The sequence below is a fragment of the Scyliorhinus torazame genome, chromosome 18 (genome assembly GCF_047496885.1).
Source record: "Scyliorhinus torazame isolate Kashiwa2021f chromosome 18, sScyTor2.1, whole genome shotgun sequence".
NCBI lineage: Eukaryota > Metazoa > Chordata > Chondrichthyes > Carcharhiniformes > Scyliorhinidae > Scyliorhinus > Scyliorhinus torazame.
In genome coordinates this window covers 103,425,739-103,450,998 of record NC_092724.1, presented here as the reverse complement: position 1 = coordinate 103,450,998, position 25,260 = coordinate 103,425,739, and the positions used below count along the sequence as shown (strand labels likewise).

General features: G+C 44.8%; 1 protein-coding gene across 1 annotated transcript in view; it reads left to right on the top strand.

The window, feature by feature from the left end:
- The first annotated feature begins 1,958 nt into the window (after positions 1 to 1,958).
- Positions 1,959 to 25,260, top strand: part of LOC140394751 (uncharacterized) — a 117,446-nt gene continuing 94,144 nt past the window's right edge. Inside the window, 25 exon segments of the mRNA XM_072481969.1 lie at positions 1,959 to 2,174; positions 4,166 to 4,309; positions 4,398 to 4,554; positions 4,703 to 4,730; positions 4,844 to 4,952; positions 5,430 to 5,522; positions 6,331 to 6,394; positions 6,496 to 6,594; positions 6,787 to 6,890; positions 6,976 to 7,114; positions 10,093 to 10,211; positions 10,350 to 10,499; positions 10,589 to 10,759; positions 10,873 to 11,334; positions 14,168 to 14,255; positions 14,537 to 14,654; positions 15,222 to 15,345; positions 15,441 to 15,577; positions 15,652 to 15,907; positions 22,102 to 22,344; positions 22,432 to 22,608; positions 22,690 to 22,835; positions 23,161 to 23,251; positions 23,348 to 23,737; positions 23,842 to 23,968. Of these exon segments, the coding sequence (XP_072338070.1) occupies positions 1,971 to 2,174; positions 4,166 to 4,309; positions 4,398 to 4,554; positions 4,703 to 4,730; positions 4,844 to 4,952; positions 5,430 to 5,522; positions 6,331 to 6,394; positions 6,496 to 6,594; positions 6,787 to 6,890; positions 6,976 to 7,114; positions 10,093 to 10,211; positions 10,350 to 10,499; positions 10,589 to 10,759; positions 10,873 to 11,334; positions 14,168 to 14,255; positions 14,537 to 14,654; positions 15,222 to 15,345; positions 15,441 to 15,577; positions 15,652 to 15,907; positions 22,102 to 22,344; positions 22,432 to 22,608; positions 22,690 to 22,835; positions 23,161 to 23,251; positions 23,348 to 23,737; positions 23,842 to 23,968 (3,940 nt within the window). The 5' untranslated portion in view covers positions 1,959 to 1,970.

The following is a 25,260-nucleotide window of genomic DNA, read 5'->3' as shown; positions in this document are numbered from 1 at the left end:
GTTGGGATTCTCCGTTTCGCCGGCAACCCAGGGATTTCCTGATGGCATGGGGCTGCCACAATGGAAAATACCATTAGCCGGCTCGCGAGATGGAGAATCCCGGGGACACGCTGCAGCAGAAATCTAGTGCGGTGAGACGGAGAATTCCGTCCAATGGGTTTAGTCCTCCCAATATTTAGTAGGAGGAAATTTCTGTTCATCCAGTATTGGATGTTGGACAAGCAGTCTGATAATTTCTCAACAGTGGGGGGGGGGGATCAAGAGTGGTGATGATGTAGAGCTGGGTGTCATCAGTGAACATGTACAAGCTGGGATTATGTTTTCAGATGATATCACTGAGCATGTAGATTAAAAATAGGAGGGCTCCATGGATGGAGCTTTGGGGGATTATACATAGATACATAGAACATACAGTGTAGAAGGAGGCCATTTGGCCCATCGAGTCTGCACTGACCCACTTAAGCCCTCATTTCCACCCTATCCCCATAACCCAATAACCCCTCCTAATATTTTTGGACACTAAGAGCAGTTTAGCATGGCCATTCCACCTAACCTGCACGACTTTGGACTGTGGGAGGAAACCGGAGCACCCAGAGAAAACCCACACAGACACGACGAGAACGTGCAGACTCCACACAGACAGTGACCCAGCGGGGAATCGAACCTGGGACCCTGGCGCTGTGAAGCCACAGTGCTAGCCATGTGTGCTACCGTGCTGCCCTATATGAAATGATTCTAGAGATAATGTTGTGGGAGTGGGGAGACAAGCCATTCTGGTGATTCTGTGACTATGGCTAGAAAAGAATGAACAGGTGAATACAATCTTATCTATCTGGATTATGGAAAAGAGGCATTGGAGGATGATTATGTGGTCAACCATGTCAAAGCTTGCAGTCAGGTCAAGAGGACAAGAAGAGATAGTTTACTTTTCTCATAGTTTGGGATGTCATTTGTGATTTTGATAAGAGCTATTTCAATATTGTGGCAGGTGAAGAAACCCAATGGAAATTCCCAGAAAGATTGGCATGTATTTGGGAAGTGACAGCATGTTCAAGGACTTTGGCGAGGAAAGGGAGGTTGTAGATTGGGCATGATACTGTCATTGGCTTTAAGATAGAGTGTGCAAAATACAAATTGTTCTTTTCAAAGGCTAAGGTGTGTGTCCTTGAGTGATGTTTGCAAGATAACGGGTACAGTCAGACTGATTAAGTTTGCAATTAGTGGGAAGTAGAATTTGTTTTCCATCTACTAATTTTGGAACATAAGGTGGACGACAAGGCCTCAAGTAATGCCAAACAAAAATGGTGGGCGGCATGGTGGCACAGTGGTTAGCACTGCTGCTTTTCAGCACCAGGGACCTGGGTTCAATTCCAGCCTTGGGTCACTGTCTGTGTGGAGTTTGCACATTCTCCCTGTGTCTGCCTGGGTTTCCTCTAGTGCTCCGGTTTCCTCCCACAGTCCAAAAATGTGCAGCTTAGGTGGATTGGCCATGCTAAATTGCCCTTAGTGTCCAGGGATGTGCAGGTTAGGTTATGGGGATGGGACAGGGGATTGGACATGTGTACAATGCTCATTCAAAGGATCGGCGCAGACTCAATGGGCTGAATGGCCTCCATCTGCACTGTCATGATTCTATAATTATATGAAATGGAATCAGACACATTCTATCACCTCAGGTGGATTCATCAGGCTGCATCCATACTATAACTTCAGCTAGGGATTGGAATGGGGATAAGGGGAGTGGAAAACCAGACCTCTTTCCATTAATTCTACATTTGGACTACGAATGCATCTTAATTTACCTTGATTAGCAACATTAACCTTGACATGAAGCATAGGATAAACAGCATACCCCAGTTTGGCGTCCATTTCAACAATCTGGTTGAAGACCAAATCAAACTCTAGACTGAGGCAAATGTTCACCATTGAATGTCGATATTTGTTTTTTTTTTAAACAGTAAACCGCCAAGATGAGTTCCGACGCAGAAATGGAAGTTTTTGGAGAGGCTGCTCACTATCTTCGCAAAACGGAGAAGGAGCGGATTGAAGCGCAAAATAAACCATTTGATGCGAAGACAGCCTATTATGTCACTGACCCAGTTGATTTATATGTGCCGGGTACAGTCAAGAGTAGAGAAGGTGGCAAAGTCACCGTGGAAACTATAAATAAAAAGGTCAGTGAGCATCTAATGAAAGGTCAGAAAACCCATGATAAGAATTATACCCGTTTAATTGGGCATGACACTTTCATTTGATTGTATTTGCAACTAAATGATAAACATATTTGACAAGAATATATTTTCAATTGCCTGTCGAGGAAATAGTAATGGAAATATTTCCCATTGTCACTGTAATTAGGGACCAGAATAAATCTTAACCCATCCTCTTAAGTGGTGATCTTTCAGGTGCTAATTTACCAATGATACATATCCAAGGTTTCTGTATTGTTAGATTTTCAAAAGCTGTGTTTAGCTTCAAGCAGTTTAACGTTTTGTCCTTGCAAAGAGATATCAGGTGCACATAAATGCAAAAGCGGCAATAGGAATAAGGATATATGAAGTGATATCAAAGGTAGGCCATTCAGCCCCTCAAGAATGCTCTGCCATTCAGTAAGATCACGGCTGATCTGATTGTGGTCTTAACTCCACTTTTCTGTTTGCCTCCCATAACCCTCGACACCCTTGTCAATCAAAATTTGGCCTACTCAGCCTTAAATATATCCAATGACAGCCTCCACTGCTCACCCGGGGGTGAGAATGCCAAAGAATAATAAGCCTCTGGAAGAAAAAATTCCTCCTCATCTCTGTCTTAAATGGGAAACGCCTTATTTTTAAATGGTGCCCCATAATTTTAGATTCTCCCATGGGAGTAAACATCCTCTCTGCATCCACCCTGTTGGAATCTTACATGTTTCAACCAGATACCCTCTTATTCTTCTGAACTCCAATAAGTACACGCCCAACCTGCTGAACCTTTCCGCATAAGACACATTCCTCAAATCAGCTGAATGAACTTTCTCTGAACTGGTTCCAATGCAAGTATATTCCTCCTTCAGTAAGGGGAGAAAGGTTGTACATAGTACTCCAAGTGCGGCCTCTCCAATTCCCTGTACAGTTGTAGCAAGACATCCCTCCACTTATGGGGCTGGATTATCCGGTCGCCGACGCCGAAAATCGCATTTGGCAACTGGCTGGAGAAACCAAATTTCCGGACAAACCAGGGGCAGCGTTGCTTTCGCGATGCTCCGCTCTTCCAAAGCGGCGTACTCTAGGAGTGTGCCACGTATCGATGGCCTCAGGACATTGCCTGAGGCCCGCCCCACGATGCTCCGCCCCCGACCAGCCGAGCTACTGACGGCGTGGGACACTTATGGTCTCACCTGTCGGGAACTCGGTGTGGCGGCTGTGGAATCAGTCCAGTGCCGCCACAGTTGGGGGAGGGACGATCCGCGGGAAAGGGGGAGGCATTATTCTGGGCTGGGGGCACTGTGGGGGTGGTGGTTTGGGGCGCGTAAGCTGGCTGAAGGGGGGTCTATTTTGCAGGCCGGGTCCGCGAGCAGCTGCGATGCGCATGCGCGGCCATGGACCCGGCAATTCTCCGGGGCGTATCAGCAGCTTGAGCCTGGTGCTCTACTCTGCCATCCTACTAGCCTCCAGCAAAACAGGTGGCCGTTTTGTGCCAGTTTTTCTGGCGTTAAATATCACCGTTCCCATGCCAGCTTGGGGGCATAGTCCCAGAATCGGAGAATCCAGCCCGTGCTCTTTCTCCCTTGCAACGCAGGCCAACATTACTTGCCACCCAGGTCCTTTTTACCGTTTCCAGTTAAACAGTGTTTTAACAGTGTTCGGTGCAGTTCACTGTTTCACTCATAGGATGTCTTCAATCCCATTGTCCCACCACATTTTATTTCAGAGAACTGAACATTGCAAGTAAATGCGTTGCTAGTTAAAGCAGAAAATCAGCAACCATTGAACAACTAATGGCTCAGATATATAACATTTTCGACATCTTTTTTGAAAAAAAGGACAAGCATTATACAACAGGTCTTTGGTGATTGCGCTCCACAAAAAGTATCTTGCTGCAGTTTATTGGAAGCCATGGATAGTGCCAACATATCTTCCAATCACTGGAATCAACTTAGTTTAACTGCATGTTAATTTTGCAGACAGTAACTGTTAAAGAAGACCAAACCTTCCAGAGAAACCCTCCAAAATTCGATAAAATCGAAGACATGGCCATGTTGACCCATTTGAATGAAGCATCCGTTCTGTTTAACCTCAAAGAGCGCTATTCCGCCTGGATGATCTATGTAAGTCCAGTTGAGTCCATAACAATGTTATTTATTAATGGAATCGTGATAAAATAATCTAAAAAAAGGCACATCTGTTATTTTTCAGACCTACTCTGGGTTGTTCTGTGTTACTGTGAACCCCTACAAGTGGTTGCCAGTGTACGATCCTAAAGTTGTGGTTGCTTACAGAGGCAAGAAGCGTCAAGAGGCTCCTCCACACATCTTCTCCATCTCTGATAATGCTTATCAGTTCATGTTAACTGGTAATAATGCACTCTTTTTAATGAACTTTATGGATTTTATTTTCTAAAAATATCAAATACATGCACTTTGCTCATTGGAATACATTTGTTCAATTCACATACATTTTGAATAATTCTTCTTCAATTTATCTTGATTTTTATTTCCCAGATCGGGAAAACCAATCCATCCTGATTACGTAAGAACCAAGACTTTTAATTACAATAGTATATTATCCAAAAATGCAATACTCAACATTTATGGCAATTTATTTGGCTTTTATAATTTTTCTGCTCATTCCTTCCACTCCAGTGGAGAATCCGGTGCAGGGAAGACTGTGAACACAAAACGTGTCATCCAGTATTTTGCATCCATTGCAGCCAGTGGTGATGCCCACAAGAAAAAGGACTCTAAGATGCACGTCAGTAGTGAATACAATCTTAATTCATACACATGTGCTATTTATAGGAACATAAGAACAAGGATAGTCCACTCAATTCAGTTCCATGTGCCTGCCTTGGATAAATATCCCCAGATAACTTTGCCCGACAAATATAGATCCATCACAGTCTCGGAAAATTTCATTTCCTCAAATCCACAGCCTTTTGGAGTGCAAGTTCTAGATTTCTATTGCCCTTTTTGTCAGAAAGCGATTTTTGATTGTACTTGTTGAATGGTCAAGCTCCAATTATAATATTATGCCCTGTTGCTCTGGATTAATTTACAGAGGAAACAGTTTCTCTGGGCATGTTCCCAATCAAATCCATTTATCATTTAAGCACTCAGAAGAGATCACTCCGTAAATGTCTAAATCAGAACAATTAGTGTTCACTTTAGTTATCTGTGGTCTTTGTAATAAATCAAATGCTGGCTTTTAAATGCTTGCAATATTTTTTAGGGAACACTGGAGGATCAAATCATCCAGGCCAATCCACTGCTTGAAGCTTTTGGTAATGCCAAGACAATGAGAAATGACAATTCATCTCGCTTTGTAAGTTTCATTAAACTTCATTTCTGTAACATTTGCAAAATATCGGAGTACAAATATTGGACTGAAGTTTGCAGTGGTGACGGAAGTCCTACTGTTGGGATTGAATGTAGGAGACAACCCTGTTTTGGCAAGCGATGGGTCCAGGAAGTCATGTTCCCATCAATGGGCCCCACAGGGGCAACCATCCAATTAATTGATGGCCGGCCCCAAGAGCTGCCCGACCAATCAGAGACCTCTACTCAGCAGCCTCAATAGTGCCACTGCTAGAGATGGCCAGAGCAGAGATTGCAGCTTCAGGGTGAAGGTGCCTCAATGGCCTGGCACCCTGGAAGAAAAGGAAGTGATTTTAGGGTTGCAGAGGCTACGCAGGCAGGTTGTTCAGGTGGGGTGGATTGCAGCACACAGATGATGCCATGTGGGTAACCATTGACACTGCGGGGCTTTCCATAGTCCATGGTGTGGCCATAGAGGAGAACCTCTCTGGAGGTTGCCATGATTCCCCTGGACCACTCTGACAATGGCAAAATGCCCAAAGAGACAGGGAGTGACACTTAATTGTCCAGTAAGTGATTCAGTTGGACTCCCGGTGGCTGGCCGATCTACCAACTTTCCCACAGCTGGCAAAAATGTTTGTAAAAACATTTCCCCAGCCTTCCTGCTTGTCAGCTCATTGCCAAGTAACTAGTAAAATTCCATCCATTGTCTGTGAATACTATAATATTCCTCAACATTGATTAGAATCTGTTTGGAAAATTACATTCAAAAGATAGCTTTAACATTAACAGGAATGTTTTCTCTTAATACCAAGGGCAAATTCATCAGAATACATTTCGGAGGCACTGGGAAATTGGCTTCTGCTGATATTGAGACCTGTAAGGAATGAGCATATTTGGGGATTATTTTTGATCTGTGTAATTTCATTTTTTTCCAAAAGTTACAGCTGCATTAACTCAAACATAAATGTACTCAACAGATCTGCTAGAAAAATCACGTGTCACTTTCCAGTTGAAAGCTGAAAGAAGCTACCATATTTTCTACCAGATTATGTCCAATAAGAAGCCAGAACTAATTGGTAAATCAAAATAGATTTTGTTATTCCAATTACATTTGAATGTAAATTTGATGCTAATATACAAGAGTTAATGTAAGATATGAAGACATTTCAAGTAATATTGAGTTTTGAAATAAATGTGTCTGAAATTCTTGATAGCTCTCAAAAACACATGTATTTAATTTGCAAATTCATTAAATCTTTCAATTTTAGAAATGTTGCTGATCAGCACCAATCCCTATGACTTTCCATTTGTTAGTCAGGGAGAGATCACTGTACCCAGCATCAATGACCAAGAGGAATTGATGGCTACTGATGTAAGTTAAAACAATCCAAAAATAATTGAACTATTGGTGCGAAAGATCCTGCAGCAATGATGATGTTCTTTCTTTGATCCCGCAGGAAGCCATTGATGTCCTGGGTTTTACTTCTGAGGAAAAAGCAAATATCTATAAACTTACTGGTGCAGTAATGCACTATGGTAACCTCAAGTTCAAGCAGAAGCAGCGAGAGGAACAAGCTGAACCTGATGGCACTGAAGGTGAAATATTTATAATATTATTAAAATGTGTACAAAACAGGAAGATAGCTATTGACACAGCTTACTTCATGTGTTCACAATTTTTGTTATAATTATCCATCAACATTTACCTTTGTAAATTGATGTGCCAACGTTTTGCCTTGCTCAAACACGCATGTCACATTATGAACTTTTGGTCAATACTTTTCACAATTATAATCATTGTTGCTAACTTTTGGTTGGTTCAATTGGCTCTGTTTTATAACCTTTGCTCTTGAGTCACCAGGTATCACTGCCACGAGGTTTAAGTTCATGTAATGATCAATAACTCAATACACCAATTAGTAAGATTCAAATCAAAGCACATTTATTATACACAGTAATCGCTACTCATGCACAAATTCTACTTCTAAGCTACTTCTACAACTAACAGGCCTATACTTAGCTTCGGACTGGCCCACCAGGTCAGGGGAACAAATGGCCTTTCGTTCGGGTTCTGAGTCTGCGGGATTCGAAGTTGGTACGGACTGGTAGCTAGGAGCGCCTATCCCGTAGTGAGCGTTGACTTAAGACTTACTGGATCTCGGCATTAGCTGCACCGGTCACTGTCAAGGGTTTTTTGCGTTGCTGAATGATCCGGTCAAGAAGAACGATTTGAACTTGGGGGCTTAACTTTATAGTCCCCAGGGGCTTCCCACCTTTCGGGGCGTACCCTGTACCTGGTTCCAAGTGATTGGACTTCGTTCCAATCGCTTGGTTCGATTTCTCCAATACTGGAGCGGTTCCCTGATCGATGGGCGGTCTTGAGGTGTCCGTTAACCTCTTTTGTGTTGGCTCCTGCTGGCGCCGAGGAGTCTGGCTTGGCTTTGTTTATCCCAAATGTTTCGATCGTTCCCAGGGATCGCGCATTAGTATGTAGATGGCTGCTACATTATTATGCAGATGGCTGCTGGTATCGATGCTGTCTGGGCTTTTGCAGAGTTTAATACACAGTAATTTGCGCCTGCTAGTTTCTGCCTCTGTTGGCTGAATTTCCCTGCAGCCTTTGCTGTTCTCCATTCTATGTCGGGAGTTGGCCAACCCAGGTGGCTACAATAATAACCTGTATTAGTGCCACAAGTAGGCTTGCATTAACACTGCAATCAAGTTACTGTGAAAAGCCCCGAGTTGCCAGACTACGGCACCTGTTCGGGTACACTGAGGGAGGATTCAAAATGTCCAATTTACCTAACAAGCATGTCTTTCGGGACTTGCGGGAGGAAACCAGAGCGCCCAGAGGAAACCTGCGCAGTCACGGGAAGAACGATCCGTCTTCGCATAGACAGGAATCAAACCCGGGATATAAAACAAGCTGTGAAGCTGGCTGCTGAAAATCATGTGGCATTTGGTAATTGGACCACAGACGATATCAAGTCTCCAATGAATACCTAATTAATTATGGACGTGGGTGACTTTACCCCATAGCCATTTGTGGAATTCGCACATTTGCTCATTTAAGGATGGGACAAAACAAAAGACTATGGAGTTTCCAGACTGCTGATCGCCATGTTTTATGATTGACAAAAGGGGAGATTGAAACTATATGGCCACTATCAGCTTCCCACTGTATCACGATTACCTCCACCATCCAAATTAGTTTGGATGTGCCTCTGAAGTGGTATTATGATCAAAGCTGGTTTCAGGGGCTGCACCCTTTATTAGCCCAGGACCCAACAGATCCATCAGAATCATTGGTCATCAGTCAGTCCCAAGAACCTGGGGCGGGATTCTCCGACCCCCCGGGGGCTGGCGTGAATCCCGTCCCCGCCGGTTGCCGAATTCTCCGGCACTGGATATTCGGCAGGGGTAGGAATCGCGCCGCGCCGGTTGGCGGGCCCCCCCCGGCGTTTCTCCGGCCCGCGATGGGCCAAAGTCCCGCTGTTGGAATGCCTGTCCCGCCGGCGACAATCAAACCACCTCTCTTACCGGTGGGACAAGGCGGCGTGGGCGGGCATCGGGGTCCTGGGGGGGGCGCGGGCGATCTGGCCCTGGGGGGTGCCCCCACGGTGGCCTGACCCGCGATCGGGGCCCACCAATCTGCGGGCGGGTCTGTGCCGTGGGGTCACTCTTTTCCTTCCGCCTTCACCATGGTCTCCACTAAGGCGGAGGCGGAAGACATCCCCTCCACTGCGCATGCGCGGGGATGCCGTGAGTGGCCGCTGACGCTCCTGCGCATGCTCCGCACGGCAAAGTCAGTTTCGCGCCAGCTGGCGGGGCACTAAAGGCCTTTCCCGCCAGCTGGCGGGGCGGAAATCAGTCCGGCGCGGGCCTAGCCCCTCAAGGTTAGGGCTCGGCCCCTCAAGATGCGGAGGATTCCGCACCTTTGGGGCGGCGCGATGCGGGACTGATTTGTGCCGTTTTTGGTGCCGGTCGGCGGACATCGCGCCGATTGCGGAGAATCCCGCCCCTGATTCTGAAACAAGCTGCAAGTCATAAAACTGCCAAAGTACTTAACCTGTTCCAGTTTCAAAGTTTACCTGAGAACCAACCTCTGATATATTTTTCCTGTAACCTGCAATAAACCCTTTACTTTACACCGTCAAATCATCAAATCCATTCAAGAGACCAGAAATTGTAAATCGGAGATTTAATTAACTATAGCCTTAAAAAGTACACTATCTTTATCTGTGTACATGCATGTGTGTGATCAAGTGTGTGATGTTGCATTAATTTGGGGTAAGTGTGAGAGAATAAATAACATTTAAATAAAAACTAACAAAAGCTTTCTGCTAAATTATTCAATTGGAATACATAATGATGATATAAACTGTTTTTGTGATGTTGTTTAAGGATCATTATTTTTGTAATTACATATGCACAGAGGCTTCTTTTGGTCGTTAGTTTCCCAAGGATAAAGCACAGTATTACTCTGGTTTTGCAATATGAATCTACCAGTCTCAGCTCTGATGTAATATACTTGTGACCATAACTCCCTTAACAGATTTTGTTTTTCTTATCAGTTGCTGACAAGGCTGCTTACCTAATGGGCTTGAATTCTGCAGAATTGCTAAAATCTTTGTGCTTCCCAAGAGTAAAGGTTGGCAATGAGTACGTAACCAAAGGGCAAACAGTGCTACAGGTATCATATCTGAATGTATTACTTTGACATGGTATCGAATTGTACTGTTGGAGTGATTCTCTAATCATTCCTGAATTTTGCTTCATTCAGCTCTAATTTCTAAAGTTAATAATCCTCTTTTTTTGGTGTTGTTTCAAGGTGCACTATGCAGTGAGTGCACTGGCAAAATCTGTGTATGAGAAGATGTTTTTATGGATGGTTACACAAATCAATCAGCAATTAGAAACAAGACAACCCAGGCAATATTTCATTGGCGTGTTGGATATTGCAGGCTTTGAAATCTTTGATGTAAGTCCAAAGAAAAATCATTTTCAGAATATACACATTGTTCTCTGTTCAGCTTGCATGTTTTCATTATTATCTTTCACAAATTGCAGCTCAACAGCTTGGAACAGTTATGTATCAACTTCACCAATGAGAAACTGCAGCAGTTCTTCAACCACCACATGTTTGTCCTGGAACAAGAGGAGTACAAGAAGGAAGGAATTGAATGGGAATTCATTGACTTTGGTATGGATCTGGCTGCTTGCATTGAGCTCATTGAAAAGGTAAGGAACAAAAGCAAATCAGGCAAAGCTGATTTTTAAAAAAACTTTAATGTGTGATTTCAAATCACTCAAATGATTCTCCCATTGTAAGAAAGCGTATTACTACATTCCAGCCTATGGGGATCTTCTCAATCCTGGAAGAGGAGTGCATGTTCCCCAAGGCCTCAGATACTACTTTCAAGAATAAACTGTATGACCAGCACCTCGGAAAGTCAAACAACTTCCAGAAACCCAAGCCTACCAAAGGAAAGGCTGAAGCTCACTTCTCACTGGTCCATTATGCTGGCACTGTGGATTACAACATCAATGGCTGGTTAGAAAAGAACAAGGACCCCCTGAATGAAACTGTTGTTGGCCTATTTCAGAAATCTTCAATGAAGCTTCTGTCAGCGCTCTTTGTTGCCTATGCTGGTGACGGTAAATATGTTAACTTAACAAGAGTTATTATTGCTGACTGGAGAAACTGAACTGACCAATACCTGTTTAAAATTTTGTTTCTGACAGATACTGGTGCTCCTAAGAAGGGTGGCAAGAAGAAGGGCTCTTCGTTCCAAACTGTGTCTGCGCTCTTTAGGGTATATCTTCAAACTAAATGGTTTTCATAATTTGCATCATTCACACAGTAGAACACCCAAATTACACACCAGAAGTAGAGGGCAACCAATGGGTTAACAAGAGAGCGGAGTTTAAAGTAATTAATATCAGCTGAGAAAAAAATTATTGGGAAAACCTAAAGGACCTAATGCTAACAAATCCTTGGGAACTAATGGCCTGCATTCCCAGAATGCAAAAGAGGTGGCTGCAGATATAGTGGATTCCCTGGTTATGATTCTCCAAAATTCATTTGTCGCTAGAGGTTGCCGAGCAGATTCAAAGTTAGTAGTTGTTACATTGCTATTCAAGAAAGGAGAGAGGAGGAGAAAATAGAGTCCTCCAAGCCAGTTAGCTTGACATTGGTAATTGGGAAAGCACTAATACACATCGAGTATCCCTTATCTGACATGTTTGAGGCTGATTATGTTTTTCTTTTTAGGTATTTTTGGTTTTTGGATCTATATATACAGTAGGCCTAAGCCTACTTACTCTACAATAGTCACAGCCTCGACAAGCTATAGTCTACAAATTCTAACTTGTTTCTCCATTTGCCAACTCTCACAGACCATATTTCTTCACACTCATTACATCTGTAATATATACATTGTTTTATTAACATACAAATTCCATAGAATCCCTACAGTGTAGAAGGAGGCCAATCGGCCCATCGTGTCTGCACTGACCCTCCAAAAGAGCACCCTACCCTAAGAATGCGCTAAGAAAATCATAGTGTGATAGAGACAACATGATTATATGAAAGGAAAATCAAATATGTCAAATTCATTGGAGACTTGTGAGGATATGCCAAAGGGAAGCAGTGATACATTTGGATTTACAAAAAGCATTTGATAAGGTGCCAGATAAAAGATTCTTACACAAAATAATGACTCATGAGTTGGGAGTAATATATTAGCATGGACAGTGGATCTTTTAATGGACAGGAAGCAATGAGTAGGGATAAATGGAGCATTTTTAAGTTGGAAGATTGTGACCTTTGGAGTACCACAGGGATCAATGCTGAGGCTTTGATGATTACAATCTATAATCATGACTTGGATGAAGAGGCTGAGCTCGCTGATGATACAAGCTACTTGGGAATGTGTTATAACCTGCCTACTTACGATTGGCTGGGGACTAATGACTATCCCACAATCCTAGGGGAGAATGAACTTCCCCAATGAGGGGGGCGGAGAAACTCCTACTATAAATAAGCTGGCCAGTTCAGGAACCAGCAGGAAGGAGAAGGTAGCAAGGGAAGTTACTGCTACTGTTATGTATATATTGTTATAGTAAATAAACGTTATTATTTTGTATCCTTAAAACTCGTGCTGGATTCTTCGTGGCCCTTACAAAAGAATGTAAGTCTAGAGGAGGACACAGAGTGGTTGCAAAGAGATAACAGCAACCAAAGTAAATATGCAGCAAGGTGGCAGATAGAGTATAATGTGGGGAAGTGTGAGACAATAGAAAAGCAGAACTTTTAAAAGGTGTGAAACTTTTAAATGTTAATGTGCATTTGTCTAAGGGATTCAGAAAGTTAGCAAGCAGGTACAACAACCAATTCGCAAGGCAAATTCCACAATTGAGGAGTTTAGAACACAGGGGCATAGCCTCAGGATAAGAAAAGGGGCGTCATTCTCCGACCCCCCCGCCGGGTCGGAGAATGGCCGTTGGCCGCCGTGAATCCCGCCCCCGCCCCCGCCGAAGTCTCCGGTACCGGAGATTGGGCGGGGGCGGGAATCGGGCCCCGCCGGTTTGCCCGGTTCAATTCTCTGGCCCGGATGGGCCAAGTCCCGCCCAGAAATTGCCTGTCCCACCGGCGTAAATCAAACCTGGTATTTACTGGCGGGACCAGGCGGCGTGGGCGGGCTCCGGGGTCCTGGGGGGGGCGCGGGGCGATCTGACCCCGGTGGGTGCCCCCACGGTGGCCTGGCCCGTGATCGGGGCCCACCGATCCGTGGGCGGGCCTGTGCCGTGGGGGCACTCTTTCCCTTCCACCTCCGCTACGGCCTCCACCATGGCGGAGGCGGAAGAGACTCTCCCCACTGCGCATGCGCGGGAAACTTTCAGCGGCCGCTGACGCTCCCGCGCATGCGCCGGGAAACTGTCAGCGGCTGCTGACGCTCCCGCGAACGCGCCGCATTTCCGCGCCAGCTGGCGGGGCAACAAACGCCATTTCCGCCAGCTGGCGGGGCGGAAATCCCTCTGGCGTCGGCCTAGCCCCTCAATGTTGGGGCTAGGCCGCCAAAGATGCGGAGCATTCTGCACCTTTGGGCCGGCGCGATGCCCGTCTGATTGGCGCCATTTTTGGCACCAGTCGGCGGACATCGCGCCGTTGGGGGAGAATTTCGCCCAAGGAGTCAATCATTTCACAGAATCACAGAATTATTACGGCACAGAAGGAGGTTATTTGGCCCATTGAGTCTGCACTGGCGCTCCAAACGAGTATCATGAATTTGTACCAATTAGACTAAGAGGGAGAGAAATCTCTTCACTCAGAGAATTGTGAATCTCTGGAATTCTCTATCCCAGAGGGTTGTGGATGCCCCATAGTTGACTGTCTTCAGGCTGGATTAGACTGATTTTTAACATCATGGAATCAGGCAGGTAAGTCAGGGTCATACCGAACAATTGAGCAGGCTTGAGGAGCCATGAGGTCTACGCCTGCTGCTATTCATGATGTTCTTATATCTTAAGCAATTCTATGAAAACAACTTTGAAGAGGAATGAATTAAAAGTACATCAAATTATTAAAAAATAATTTGGTTTTCCTTCTGGTTTTTGTGATAAAATGATCTCTCTGATGTATTGCAGGAAAACCTGAATAAGTTGATGACTAATCTAAGAAGCACTCATCCACACTTTGTACGTTGTCTAATCCCCAATGAAACAAAGACTCCAGGTGAGAACTTTCAGATAACGGATGGGATTTTCTGGCCGTTCACGCTGGTGACAATTTACGGTACCTCTGCTGGCGGCGGCAAGGGGTGGGTTCAATGGGAAACCAAGTTGACAACGGCGGGACCAGCAGATCCTGCTGCCAGCCACTGGTGAACCCTCTGACGCTGGAGAACGCTCCACGGAGGGGAAGGAAAGTCCCACCCAATATGTTAACACCTAAAATACTATTCTGTTTTCTACTAGATCTGGATTGATTGCATTATTATTATGTTCACCTTTTAGGTGCAATGGACAATCACCTAGTCATCCATCAGTTGAGATGCAATGGTGTGTTGGAAGGTATCAGAATTTGCAGAAAAGGATTTCCAAGCAGAATCCTTTATGCTGACTTTAAGCAAAGGTAAAATTTATGATATAAAATTAAATGGAAGGGACTTGAATTCTACAAACTTTAATTGAACTTCTGCCATCTCAAAGGACAAGGACAGCTGACAGGCTTTAAACTAAATGGGGGGGGGGGGGAGGATGGGGTCTTTCTGTAGAAGGGATACGTAGACTTACAAAGCAAAAAGATATGACAGCATTACAAGTCAGCTATTAAGCTATTAAGGCAATGATACCCAGAGACAGGAAGGGACAGAGTGTGCAAACTTAAAAAACAGCAGCAAATTGGGTCCAAAAGGGGAAAAAATGGTAACACGGTAAAATTAATGGCTCGTAAATGCACACAGTATTCAACACAAAGTAAATGAATTAACAACACAAATTGAGGTTAATGGGTATGATCTTATAGCCATTACAGAGAAGTGGTTACGAGGAGATCAAAACTCGCAACTAAATATTCAGGGATATGTGGCTTTTCGTAAGGAAAGGCAGGAAGGAAAGGGCGGTGGGATAGCTTGTTAGTACGAGATGGAATAACTATAATAGCATTGAAAATAAATCATATCTTCTTTTGAAAATGCAGATACAAGCTCTTAAATGCAAGTGCTATACCCAAAGGACAATTTATTGATAGCAAGAAGGCTTCTGAGAAATTGCTGAGCTCCATTAATGTGGATCACACCCAGTATCGGTTTGGCCATACTAAGGTAATGTTGAGTTTCCAAAGAGTGATATGTTAGAATTTGATAAGCGTGAACCACTGATAACTCTTAAATTCAATGCATTATTTATTCCATTCAAGGTATTTTTCAAGGCTGGTCTTCTGGGTACTCTTGAAGAAATGAGGGATGACAAATTGGCTCAAATCATCACACGTACACAAGCCATTTGTCGTGGATTCCTAATGAGGGTTGAATTTAAGAAGATGATGGAGAGAAGGTAAGTTAATTGTTTTCCGTTGTGCAGACAAAGCGATGCAAGTACTACCACTTTTGTTTAATGCCATTCTACAGGGATGCCATCTTCACTATACAATACAACATCCGCTCATCTATGAATGTCAAGCACTGGCCATGGATGAAACTGTATTTCAAGATCAAACCTCTTCTGAGGAGTGCTGAAACCGAAAAGGAAATGGCGAACATGAAAGTGGAATTTGAAAAGACTAAAGAAGCACTGGCTAAATCTGAAGCACGAAGAAAAGAATTGGAAGAAAAAATGGTTAGCCTGCTTCAGGAGAAGAATGACTTAATGCTTCAAGTTCAGGCAGTGAGTAATGTAAACAATCGAAGTACATGTTTGCACCTTACGTTTTCTGAAGTTTGAGCTTAGAATTCTAGGTTTCGTAGATTTCTAGGAAAATTGAATGAAGTTACATATGGGACACAGTCCAATTTTTCTCAATAACTTTTGTGTTAGGCTCATTTATCTGTTCAGGAAATATTCTGAGAGCTATTAAACTGCTAGTGCATGGCACATGAATTGCACTGTTGGAACTTGCATATTAATAGGTAACTATCTTGCCATAATATATTCCAAACTCCATGGCAGGAAAATCCCAGCCTAATAAGCTATATTCCCAATAATAAGCTATAAGCCCGATATTGATACAAATGCAGAACAGTCTCAGAGTCCTGGGTGTTTCAGACATATACATGTAACCTCCAACCTAAAATAACAACAATGGCCAAACTACAAGCTAATTCAGATTCAAGATCAGAGGAAGATGCCAACATCCGTCAGAAGAGATACTGACGGATGCTGGCAGACCTGCTGTATTTTTCCACCGTCCTCTGTTCTTGTTTCAGATTCCAGCATCCACAGTATTTTGCTTATTTTAGTAAATTAGGATTATTTTGTGCTGTGTACTTGAACAAAAACTATATTTTGTATTCATAAAGAATCAAACTTTCATCTCAGGAAAATGTTAAACATAATGGGCGGGATTCTCCGGTCTTCAGCCATGTGTTTCCTGGTGGCGCGCCATTCGCTGGCGGTGGGATTCTCTACTCCCGCAACTTGTCAATGGGATTTCCCATTGGAGCCACTCGACGTCGCCGGGAAACACGCAAGTGGGGATGCACTGCCGGCGGGAACTGAGAATCCCAATAGCCAGACAATTCTGGCCTATATATTCAGTGGGCCAGAATGTATCTTTAACAATAATGGTGTGGTTAATGGCACTAACTGTTATTGAAATGTAAATCAGGCAGCAACTTCAGCTGAGTGCAGGTGTGCAGTTAAACATCAAAATCCAGGCTTGATGTCCAAAATGCACAGATCCACCCTAAACTCCACCAAGAAGGGCAAGGGCAGCAGCTCCATGGGAGCACCACCTCCTGCAAGTTCCCATCCAAGTCATACACCATCCTGACTTAGAAATACATCACTGCTCCTTCACTGCTGCCATATCAATATACAGGAACTCCCTCTCTAACAGCACAGTGGGAATACTAACACCCCGTGGACTGCAACAGTTCAAGAAGGCAGGACAGTTTCTCAAGAGCAATTAGGCAATAAATGCTGGCCGTGCCAGCGGTGTCCATATCCCATGAACGGCGAGAAAAGCACATAAACAGCACTTTGCTCCATGTTAAAATCTATTGAATGCCATGAAGTTCCTGCATTTACAATGTGGATATGACTCCAACACAAAAAGTTAGGCTTGTCTCTTTCAGAAAACCAACCTTTTTAAATAGAGCGATACATATAATTTACTGCTAAACAAATCAACTGGCATTGAAAATGAACTGTTACAAAGTGGAGTCTATTTCCTTCAGCTCAATTATTGGGGATTTTATAGATTGTTTTTTTATTTTATTTTTCTGTCCCTTCTAGCTCTCTCTTAATCTGGGGCGGGATTCTCCGACCCCCCGCCGGGTCGGAGAATCGCCGGGGGCTGGCGTGAATCCCGCCCCTGCCAGTTGCCGAAGTCTCCGGCACCGGATATTCGGCGGGGGCGGGAATCGCGGCGCGCCGGTTGGCGGGCCCCCCCGCTCGATTCTCCGGCCCGGATGGGCCGAAGTCCCGCCGCTAAAATGCCTGTCCCGCCGGCGTAAATTAAACCACCTATCTTATCGGCGGGACAAGGTGGCGCGGGCGGGCTCCGGGGTCCTGGGGGGGGCGCGGGCCGATCTGGCCCCGGGGGGTGCCCCCACGGTGGCCTGGCCCGCGATCGGGGCCCACTGATCCGCGGGCAGGCCTGTGCCGTGGGGGCACTCTTTCCCTTCCGCCTCCACCACGGTCTCCACCATGGCGGAGGCGGAAGAGACTCCCTCCACTGCGCATGCGCGGGAATGCCGTCAGCGGCCGCTGACGTTCCCGCGCATGCGCCGCCCGGAGATGTCATTTCCGCGCCAGCTGGCGGGGCACCAAAGGCCTTTTCCGCCAGCTGGCGGGGCGGAAGTTCATCCGGCGCCGACCTAGCCCCTCAAGGGTGGGGCTCAGCCCCCAAAGATGCGGAGCATTCCGCACCTTTGGGGCGGCGCGATGCCCGTCTGATTTGCGCCGTTTTGGGTGCCAGTCGGTGGACATTGCGCCGTTTCCGGAGAATTTCGCCCCTGGTCCTTATTTTGCTTTATGTACCTGATTTGATATTGAATTCCGACTCTAAAATATTCATTAATGATTCTCCAGTCTGACTGGTTGAGGGAAACAGTGGTGATTGTCCCTTTAAGGGCAACACAGCAGAGTAATGGTCACCTGGCCTAGGTAACCAATCAGGACCCAGAATGTGGAATCACCCCATGGTATGAAAGGCTCCTAGATAGAGACATTTTGGGAATGAGCTCCAGCCAGGAGGCTGCTGTACAATTCTTATTAATAAATATTTTTTGTGTTCACGAATGAAATATGTGAAAGTGTATCATCATTACAAAGACTGACGTTGGTGCCCTGTTTAAACAGGTCCCAGATTCCATATAGCAGTCACAATGTTATTTGGAGTCCAACTTGCAACAATTTCTGGTAGGACAAGTGCCAAGAGCAAATCTACTCTTGGGCAGCATGGTAGCACAGTGGGTAGCACTGTTGCTTCACAGCTCCAGGTTCCCAGGTTCGATTCCCGGCTTGGGTCACTGTCTGTGCGGAGTCTGCATGTTCTCCCTGTGTCTATGTGGGTTTCCTCCGGGTGCTCCCGTTTCCTCCCACAAGTCCCGAAAGACGTGTTGTTAGGTGAATTGGATATTCTGAATTCTCCCTCTGTGTACCTGAACAGGCGCCGGAATGTGGCGACGAGGGGCTTTTAACAGTAACTTCATTGCAGTGTTAATGTAAGCCTACCTGTGACAATAAAGATTATTATTATTACTGAAGGTTGGAGACTGTTAACTCACCAGCTCCAGTAAATTCTTGCCCAACTCTGATTACCTCTGTCCTGTGCAACCTGTGTCCAAACATGTTTTAGGGGTTCAATGGAAAGATTTTGTTCAGATCTAGGAGACCTGTGAGGTCTCAGACCAAACCATCAGATGTTTCATAAAGGTTGCAAAAAGGGAGTATTCTACAATGACAACAACTCTCTTTTATAATGAAAGGGTGGAATTTAAAGTTCGAGGTGGGGGTCGCGTTCGATGTCTGGAAAACTAATGGGAAACTCGCATTGAATATTTTCAGGATATTCTAGAAATCAGGCACTTACCTGGGTGGTGTTGGGCCTTCCGTTGAATGAAGCATTATTCAGGGCAGAAAACACAATCAGAGGCAGGCGGGGGTTTGCAGTTCCAGCAGCACCACTGGGATCAGCGGTTACTATGGACACTGCACTTGGGCCTTCAGCAGGGTCAATGATGGATCCCTGAAGTGAAATAAGTGGGATTGGGGCTGGGAAGAAGAGGGCAGCTGGGGAGGCTGGGAGAGTGGTTGTGGCGGTTGGCAGCAAGGGCCTGAGGTGTCCCTCCATGGCAATCCCCACCGATGTTGGGTCCCTCAAGGGTGTACAAAGTGCCTGAGAATGAGGGACCTACCCCATATTTAATTTTATAAATACATCCCAAAATGCTTCACAGGAGCTTTATCAAACATATTTTGATCCTGATCCGTAGAGAAGATTTTAGGAATCAGTCCAACAGCTTGGTCAAAGGAGTTGTTTTTAGGGAACATCATTAAAAAGGAAACAGAATTGGGGAGGCAGAGAGGGTTTGAGAGAGACTTCCAGCGTTTGGGGCCTACACAACTGAAGAGACAGTCACTGATGGTGGAATGAGGAACATAGGGAATGGGCAAGAAGTTAGAATTGGAGGTGTACATATCTCTAACAGGGTTGGAGAGCTGAAGACGGTTACAGAGAAAAAGGGGATGAAGACATGGAGGAATTGAGAATTTTCAAATTGAGGCACTGCTAGATCAGAGGCCTGTGCAGGACAGTGTGTACACGTTCAGGGTTGAATATAGAAAAAAAAACATGTCTTTGCTTCCCACCATTAACTCCGATCCCTGATCAGCAAATAAATATTACTCCAGGCTTAACTACACCTTCCCCAATAGGACTTGGTATGAGTTTGCATCACAAGTAGCAGAGTCATTGAGGAGCTCAGGATTATGCAGGGTGGTGGGGTGGGGATGGCGGGGGAGTTGGATAGGCTGCTAGCCAAGATTACGGGTGGGATTTTCCAGCCCTTCCTGCCGACTGGATCATCCAGTTCTGCCGAAGACCTGCCCCTTCCCGGTAGGTTTCCTGGTGGTGGGGTGGGCAAGCTGTGAAAAGTACCATAGATATTGGTGGGACTGAAAGATCCCTCCAGTTGCCAATGGCAAGCCGACTCCGCCATCGGTAAATATGCCACGAGGAGGCCGGAAGCTCATCTCTGGGTCCAATCGGATGACACAGGTGTGGAAGACCTTCTTCAGCCTCAGATAGTGGCTTAGGAAAAGGATTGACTTCGAAGATTTTATAATCTAATTCTCCAGGCATGTTCGCAGTTCTCCAAGAGCTGAAGTTATGGGGCAACCCGGTCCCCACCCACCACCTCACCTGACTAAAAAGTCGGGAATGAGCCTGCCCATGATCGCAAAAGCTGCCCTGCAGCACTTTGATACTGGAAGGAATATTAACTGCTTTAAGGCGAGACCACAGTCCCTTTCCAAGAGGAAATCCCACCTTAGAGATCTGCCAACTAAATGGATGTCTCTTTATTTGAATAGAAACAAATTTCAGGGGTACAGGGAATGTCATTAAGTCGTAACTCTCATTTGGAGAACTGGTGCAGACACGATGGGCCAAATGGCCTCCTTCTGTGCCATATCAATCCTGTGATTCTGCACTCTGTACTTCCAGCAGTGCCAGCTGGGAGCGGTAGCCATTGTTGGGACTACAGGCAGACTCACCACACTGAGGAACCCAGGTAAGTCCAGAATCAGGGAGATCAGTGAGGATTGGGGAGCTTGGAACAAGAGACCAGGAGAAAGGATTGAAAGGGGAGATTAACTTGCAGGGGGATGCCTCTGATGTTTCCAGGGGGGCACCCAATTCTAGTCTGCCAAACTGTGTCTGCTGGGCCTCTCACATGCTGTGAGCCTTCCCCCGCTATGGGTAAAATACAGGTGGTCAGGAATGAGACCCTTAAGTGGACATTCATTGGCCATTGGCCTCATTAGTTCCAAGGGCGGGCAGGCCCTCCGACACTTTCCCTGACCCCAGGTAAAATTTTGTACCGGTTAGGGGCAGGCAGATAGGCGATCAGATGACCTCCCACTGGATTCTTCCAAGCGTCCCCTCCTTCAAACCTGCTGGCCAGAGAGCTTAAATTCCAGCCTCGAATCTCTGTTGATGATCGTCCAATCAGTCTAACTCACTATGGAACCAAGAAGGATTCACATGTGTTTTTGGGCAACCTGAACTTTCCACTACTTTGGTCAGCTGACCCTGCAGGTCAAAACCCCTAGTGTGGAGCTGGACAAGCAACCAGAAATCTGCTTTTATAAACTACATTGATACTGCTTTAACTGCAACAATAGGCATAGTAGTATTGTCACTGGACTAGACATGGACAGATGGAGAAATTTGAATTCAATTTTTAAAAAGTCAATTAAAAGTCGAATGATGACCATGAAACGATTGTAGTAAAGACCCACCTGGTTCACTAATGTCCTTTTAGGGAAGGAAACCTTCCATGGTCTGGCCTACATGTGACTCCAGATCCACAGCAATGTATTTGATTCTTAAATGCCCTTTGAAATGGTCCAGCAAACCATTCAGTTCAAGGGCAATAAGAGTTGACCCAGTTATCGACACCCATATCCAATAAGCATTGGTTCGGTCAACCCTCATTTAAGCTTCTTGGATATCTTATAGGAAGAGAGCACGCACTCAATTTTGGAATAGTGGAAACCCCTTTAGCGGGTTCAGCTTTGTCATTAGCTAAATAGTTTCTTAAATGCCAATTCATTACATTAGAACACAAGCCACAGAAAGTTTTGTGAATAAGCTGGTTGGATAAAGAAACATTTTCTTTGGTTTCCGAAAGGAAGCAGATGGCCTGGCAGATGCAGAAGAAAGATGTGACCAGCTCATTAAAAGCAAAATTAAATACGAAGCAAAGGTTAAGGAACTCAATGAGAGATTGGAGGACGAAGAGGAATGTAATGCAGAACTGACATCCAAGAAGAGAAAGCTTGAAGATGAATGCTCGGAGTTAAAGAAGGACATTGATGATCTAGAGTTGACACTAGCCAAAGTTGAAAAGGAAAAGCATGCCACAGAAAACAAGGTATTTATTTGCATCTGGAACAAAATTGCTTAATTTGTACAAAGTGGTGCATGCAATTGACTAACTTAAAAATGGGGTTTACCAAAGGTTAAGAATCTTACAGAAGAAATGGCCTCCCTTGATGAAAGCATTGTCAAATTAACCAAGGAGAAGAAAGCCCTCCAAGAGGCCCATCAGCAAACCTTAGACGATCTCCAGGCTGAAGAGGACAAAGTCAACACTTTAACCAAAATCAAGGCAAAATTGGAACAACAAGTCGATGAAGTTAGTATAAGGAAACACACAACTTTGAAAATTTGTGTTTGTGTCTTGATCGGTGGGATAATTTTCCTTGTTCTTTTGTAGCTTGAAGGTTCTCTAGAGCTGGAGAAAAAGCTTCGCATGGACCTAGAAAGAGTCAAGAGGAAGCTTGAGGGGGATTTGAAGCTGATTCAGGAATCGGTAATGGATTTAGAAAATGACAAGCAGCAATTGGAAGACAAAGTGAAGAAGTAAGAAATGATCTTCCTTTTGTAATGTGGTCATGAGGTGCATGTTATGGACAGCACAGTGGCGCAGTGGTTAGAGTTGCTGCCTCACGGCGCCAAGGTTGCAGTTTTGATCCCGGCCCTGGGTCACTGTCCGTATGGAGTTTGCACATTCTCCCTGTATTTGCATGGGTTTCACCCCCACGACCCAAAGATGTGCAGGGTAGGTGGATTAGCCACACTAAATTGCCCCTTATTTAGAAAAAATTAATTGGGCACTCAAAATTTTTTTTAAAAATAAGGTGCATGTTACAATAGATTTTAACCTTCATTTATACTTGCACTCCAGGAATGATTTTGAAATAAGCCAGTATCAGAACAAGATTGAAGATGAGCAGATTCTTGGAACCCAATTGCAGAAGAAAATCAAGGAACTCCAAGTATGTTTGAATCAGATTTATCTGAGCATATTTGGACGCTTTCAGGAGTAAAACACAGTCAGAACATACATAATGTCCACCTATTCCAAATTCTAGGCCCGCATTGAAGAACTCGAAGAGGAAATTGAAGCTGAGCGTACAGTTCGTGCTAAGGCAGAGAAGCAAAGGTCTGACTATGCCCGTGAACTGGAGGAAATCAGTGAGCGACTGGAAGAAGCTGGCGGTGCGACTGCTGTCCAGATCGAATTGAACAAGAAACGAGAAACAGAATTTCAGAAGATGCGCCGTGATCTAGAAGAAGCTACCCTACAGCATGAGGCAATGGCTGCTGCTCTTCGTAAGAAGCAGGCTGATAGTGTCGCAGAGCTTGGGGAACAAATTGACAACCTGCAACGTGTGAAACAGAAACTTGAAAAGGAAAAGAGTGAGTTGAAGATGGAAAGTGATGACCTTGCTAGCAATATGGAAATGGTTTCCAAATCAAAGGTATGTCACAAATTGTCCTTCTGTTGAAGAGTAAGTATTACAGATTGCAGACACACTTTTACTGTATACACATTGTTTATATGCCAAACATTGTTGAATTGCAGAGTATTCTTGAAAAGAACTGTCGAACCTTTGAGGACCAACTGAGTGAAATAAAGACAAAATATGAAGAACAAGCACGTCTTACAAATGACATGTCGGTGCAACGGGCTCGATTACAGACAGAAAATGGTATGCCTCTTGTGAACTCTATGCTTAATGATCACTTGATGTTTGATATTAAGATTGGGTTTTCATTTGTTACCTATTTTACATCTTTAATATCTACTGCTATGCTATGCTGCCAGTCTCACAATAGCTGTTTACCACAGAATGGCAAACTACAAAACACTGGTTAGGTCACAGCTGAAAGTTTGTGTACGGTTCTGGTCACCACATTACGGGAAGTACATAATTGCTCTGGAAAGAGTACAGAGATTTACAAGAAAGTTGCCAGGGCTTGAAAATTGTAGCTGTACAAAATTATGAGGGACCTAGATAGGGTAGACAGGCGATACCAGTTCCCCATGGCTGAGGGATCAATTGGCAGGGGCTATAGATTTAAAGGAGATTGGATTTGGATTTTGTTTATTGTCACATGTATCGAGGTACAGTGAAAAGTATTTTACTGCGAGCAGCTCAGCAGATCATTAAGTACATGAAAAGAAAAGAAAAGAATATACATAACAGGGCAACACAAGGTACACAATGTAACTGCATAAACACCGGCATCGGGTGAAGCATACAGGGGTGTAGTGTTAATTAGGTCAGTCCATAAGAGGGTCGTTCAGGAGTCTGGTAACAGCCGGGAAGAAGCTGTTTTTGAGTCTGTTCGTGCGTGTTCTCAGACTTTTGTGCAAGTGCCTGCCCAGTGCAAGAAGTTGGAAGAGTGAGTAAGCCGGGTGGGAGGGGTCTTTGATTATGCTGCCCACTTTCCCCAGGCAGCGAGATGTGTAGATGGAGTCAATGGATGGGAGGCAGGTTTGTGTGATGGACTGGGCTGTTTTCACGACTCTCTAAAGTTTCTTGCGGTCTTGGGTTGAACAGTTGCCATACCAGGCTGTGATGCAGCCAGATAGAGTGCTTTCTATGGTGCATCTGTAAAGGTTGGTAAGAGTTAATATGGACAGGCCGAATTTCCTTAGTTTCCGGAGGAAGTATAGGCGCTGTTGTGCTTTCTTGGTGGCAGCGTCGACGTGGGTGGACCAGTACAGATTTTTGGAGATGTGCATTCCTAGGAATTTGAAGCTGCTAACCATCTCCACCTCGGCCCCATTGATGCTGACAGGAGTGTGTACAGTACTTTGCTTCCTGAAGTCAATGACCAGCTCTTTAGTTTTGCTGGCATTGAGGGATAGATTGTTGTCGCTGCACCACTCCACTAGGTTCTCTATCTCCCTCCTGTATTCTGACTCACCGTTATTCGAGATCCGGCCCACTATGGTCGTATCATCAGCAAACTTGTATATGGAGTTGGAACCAAA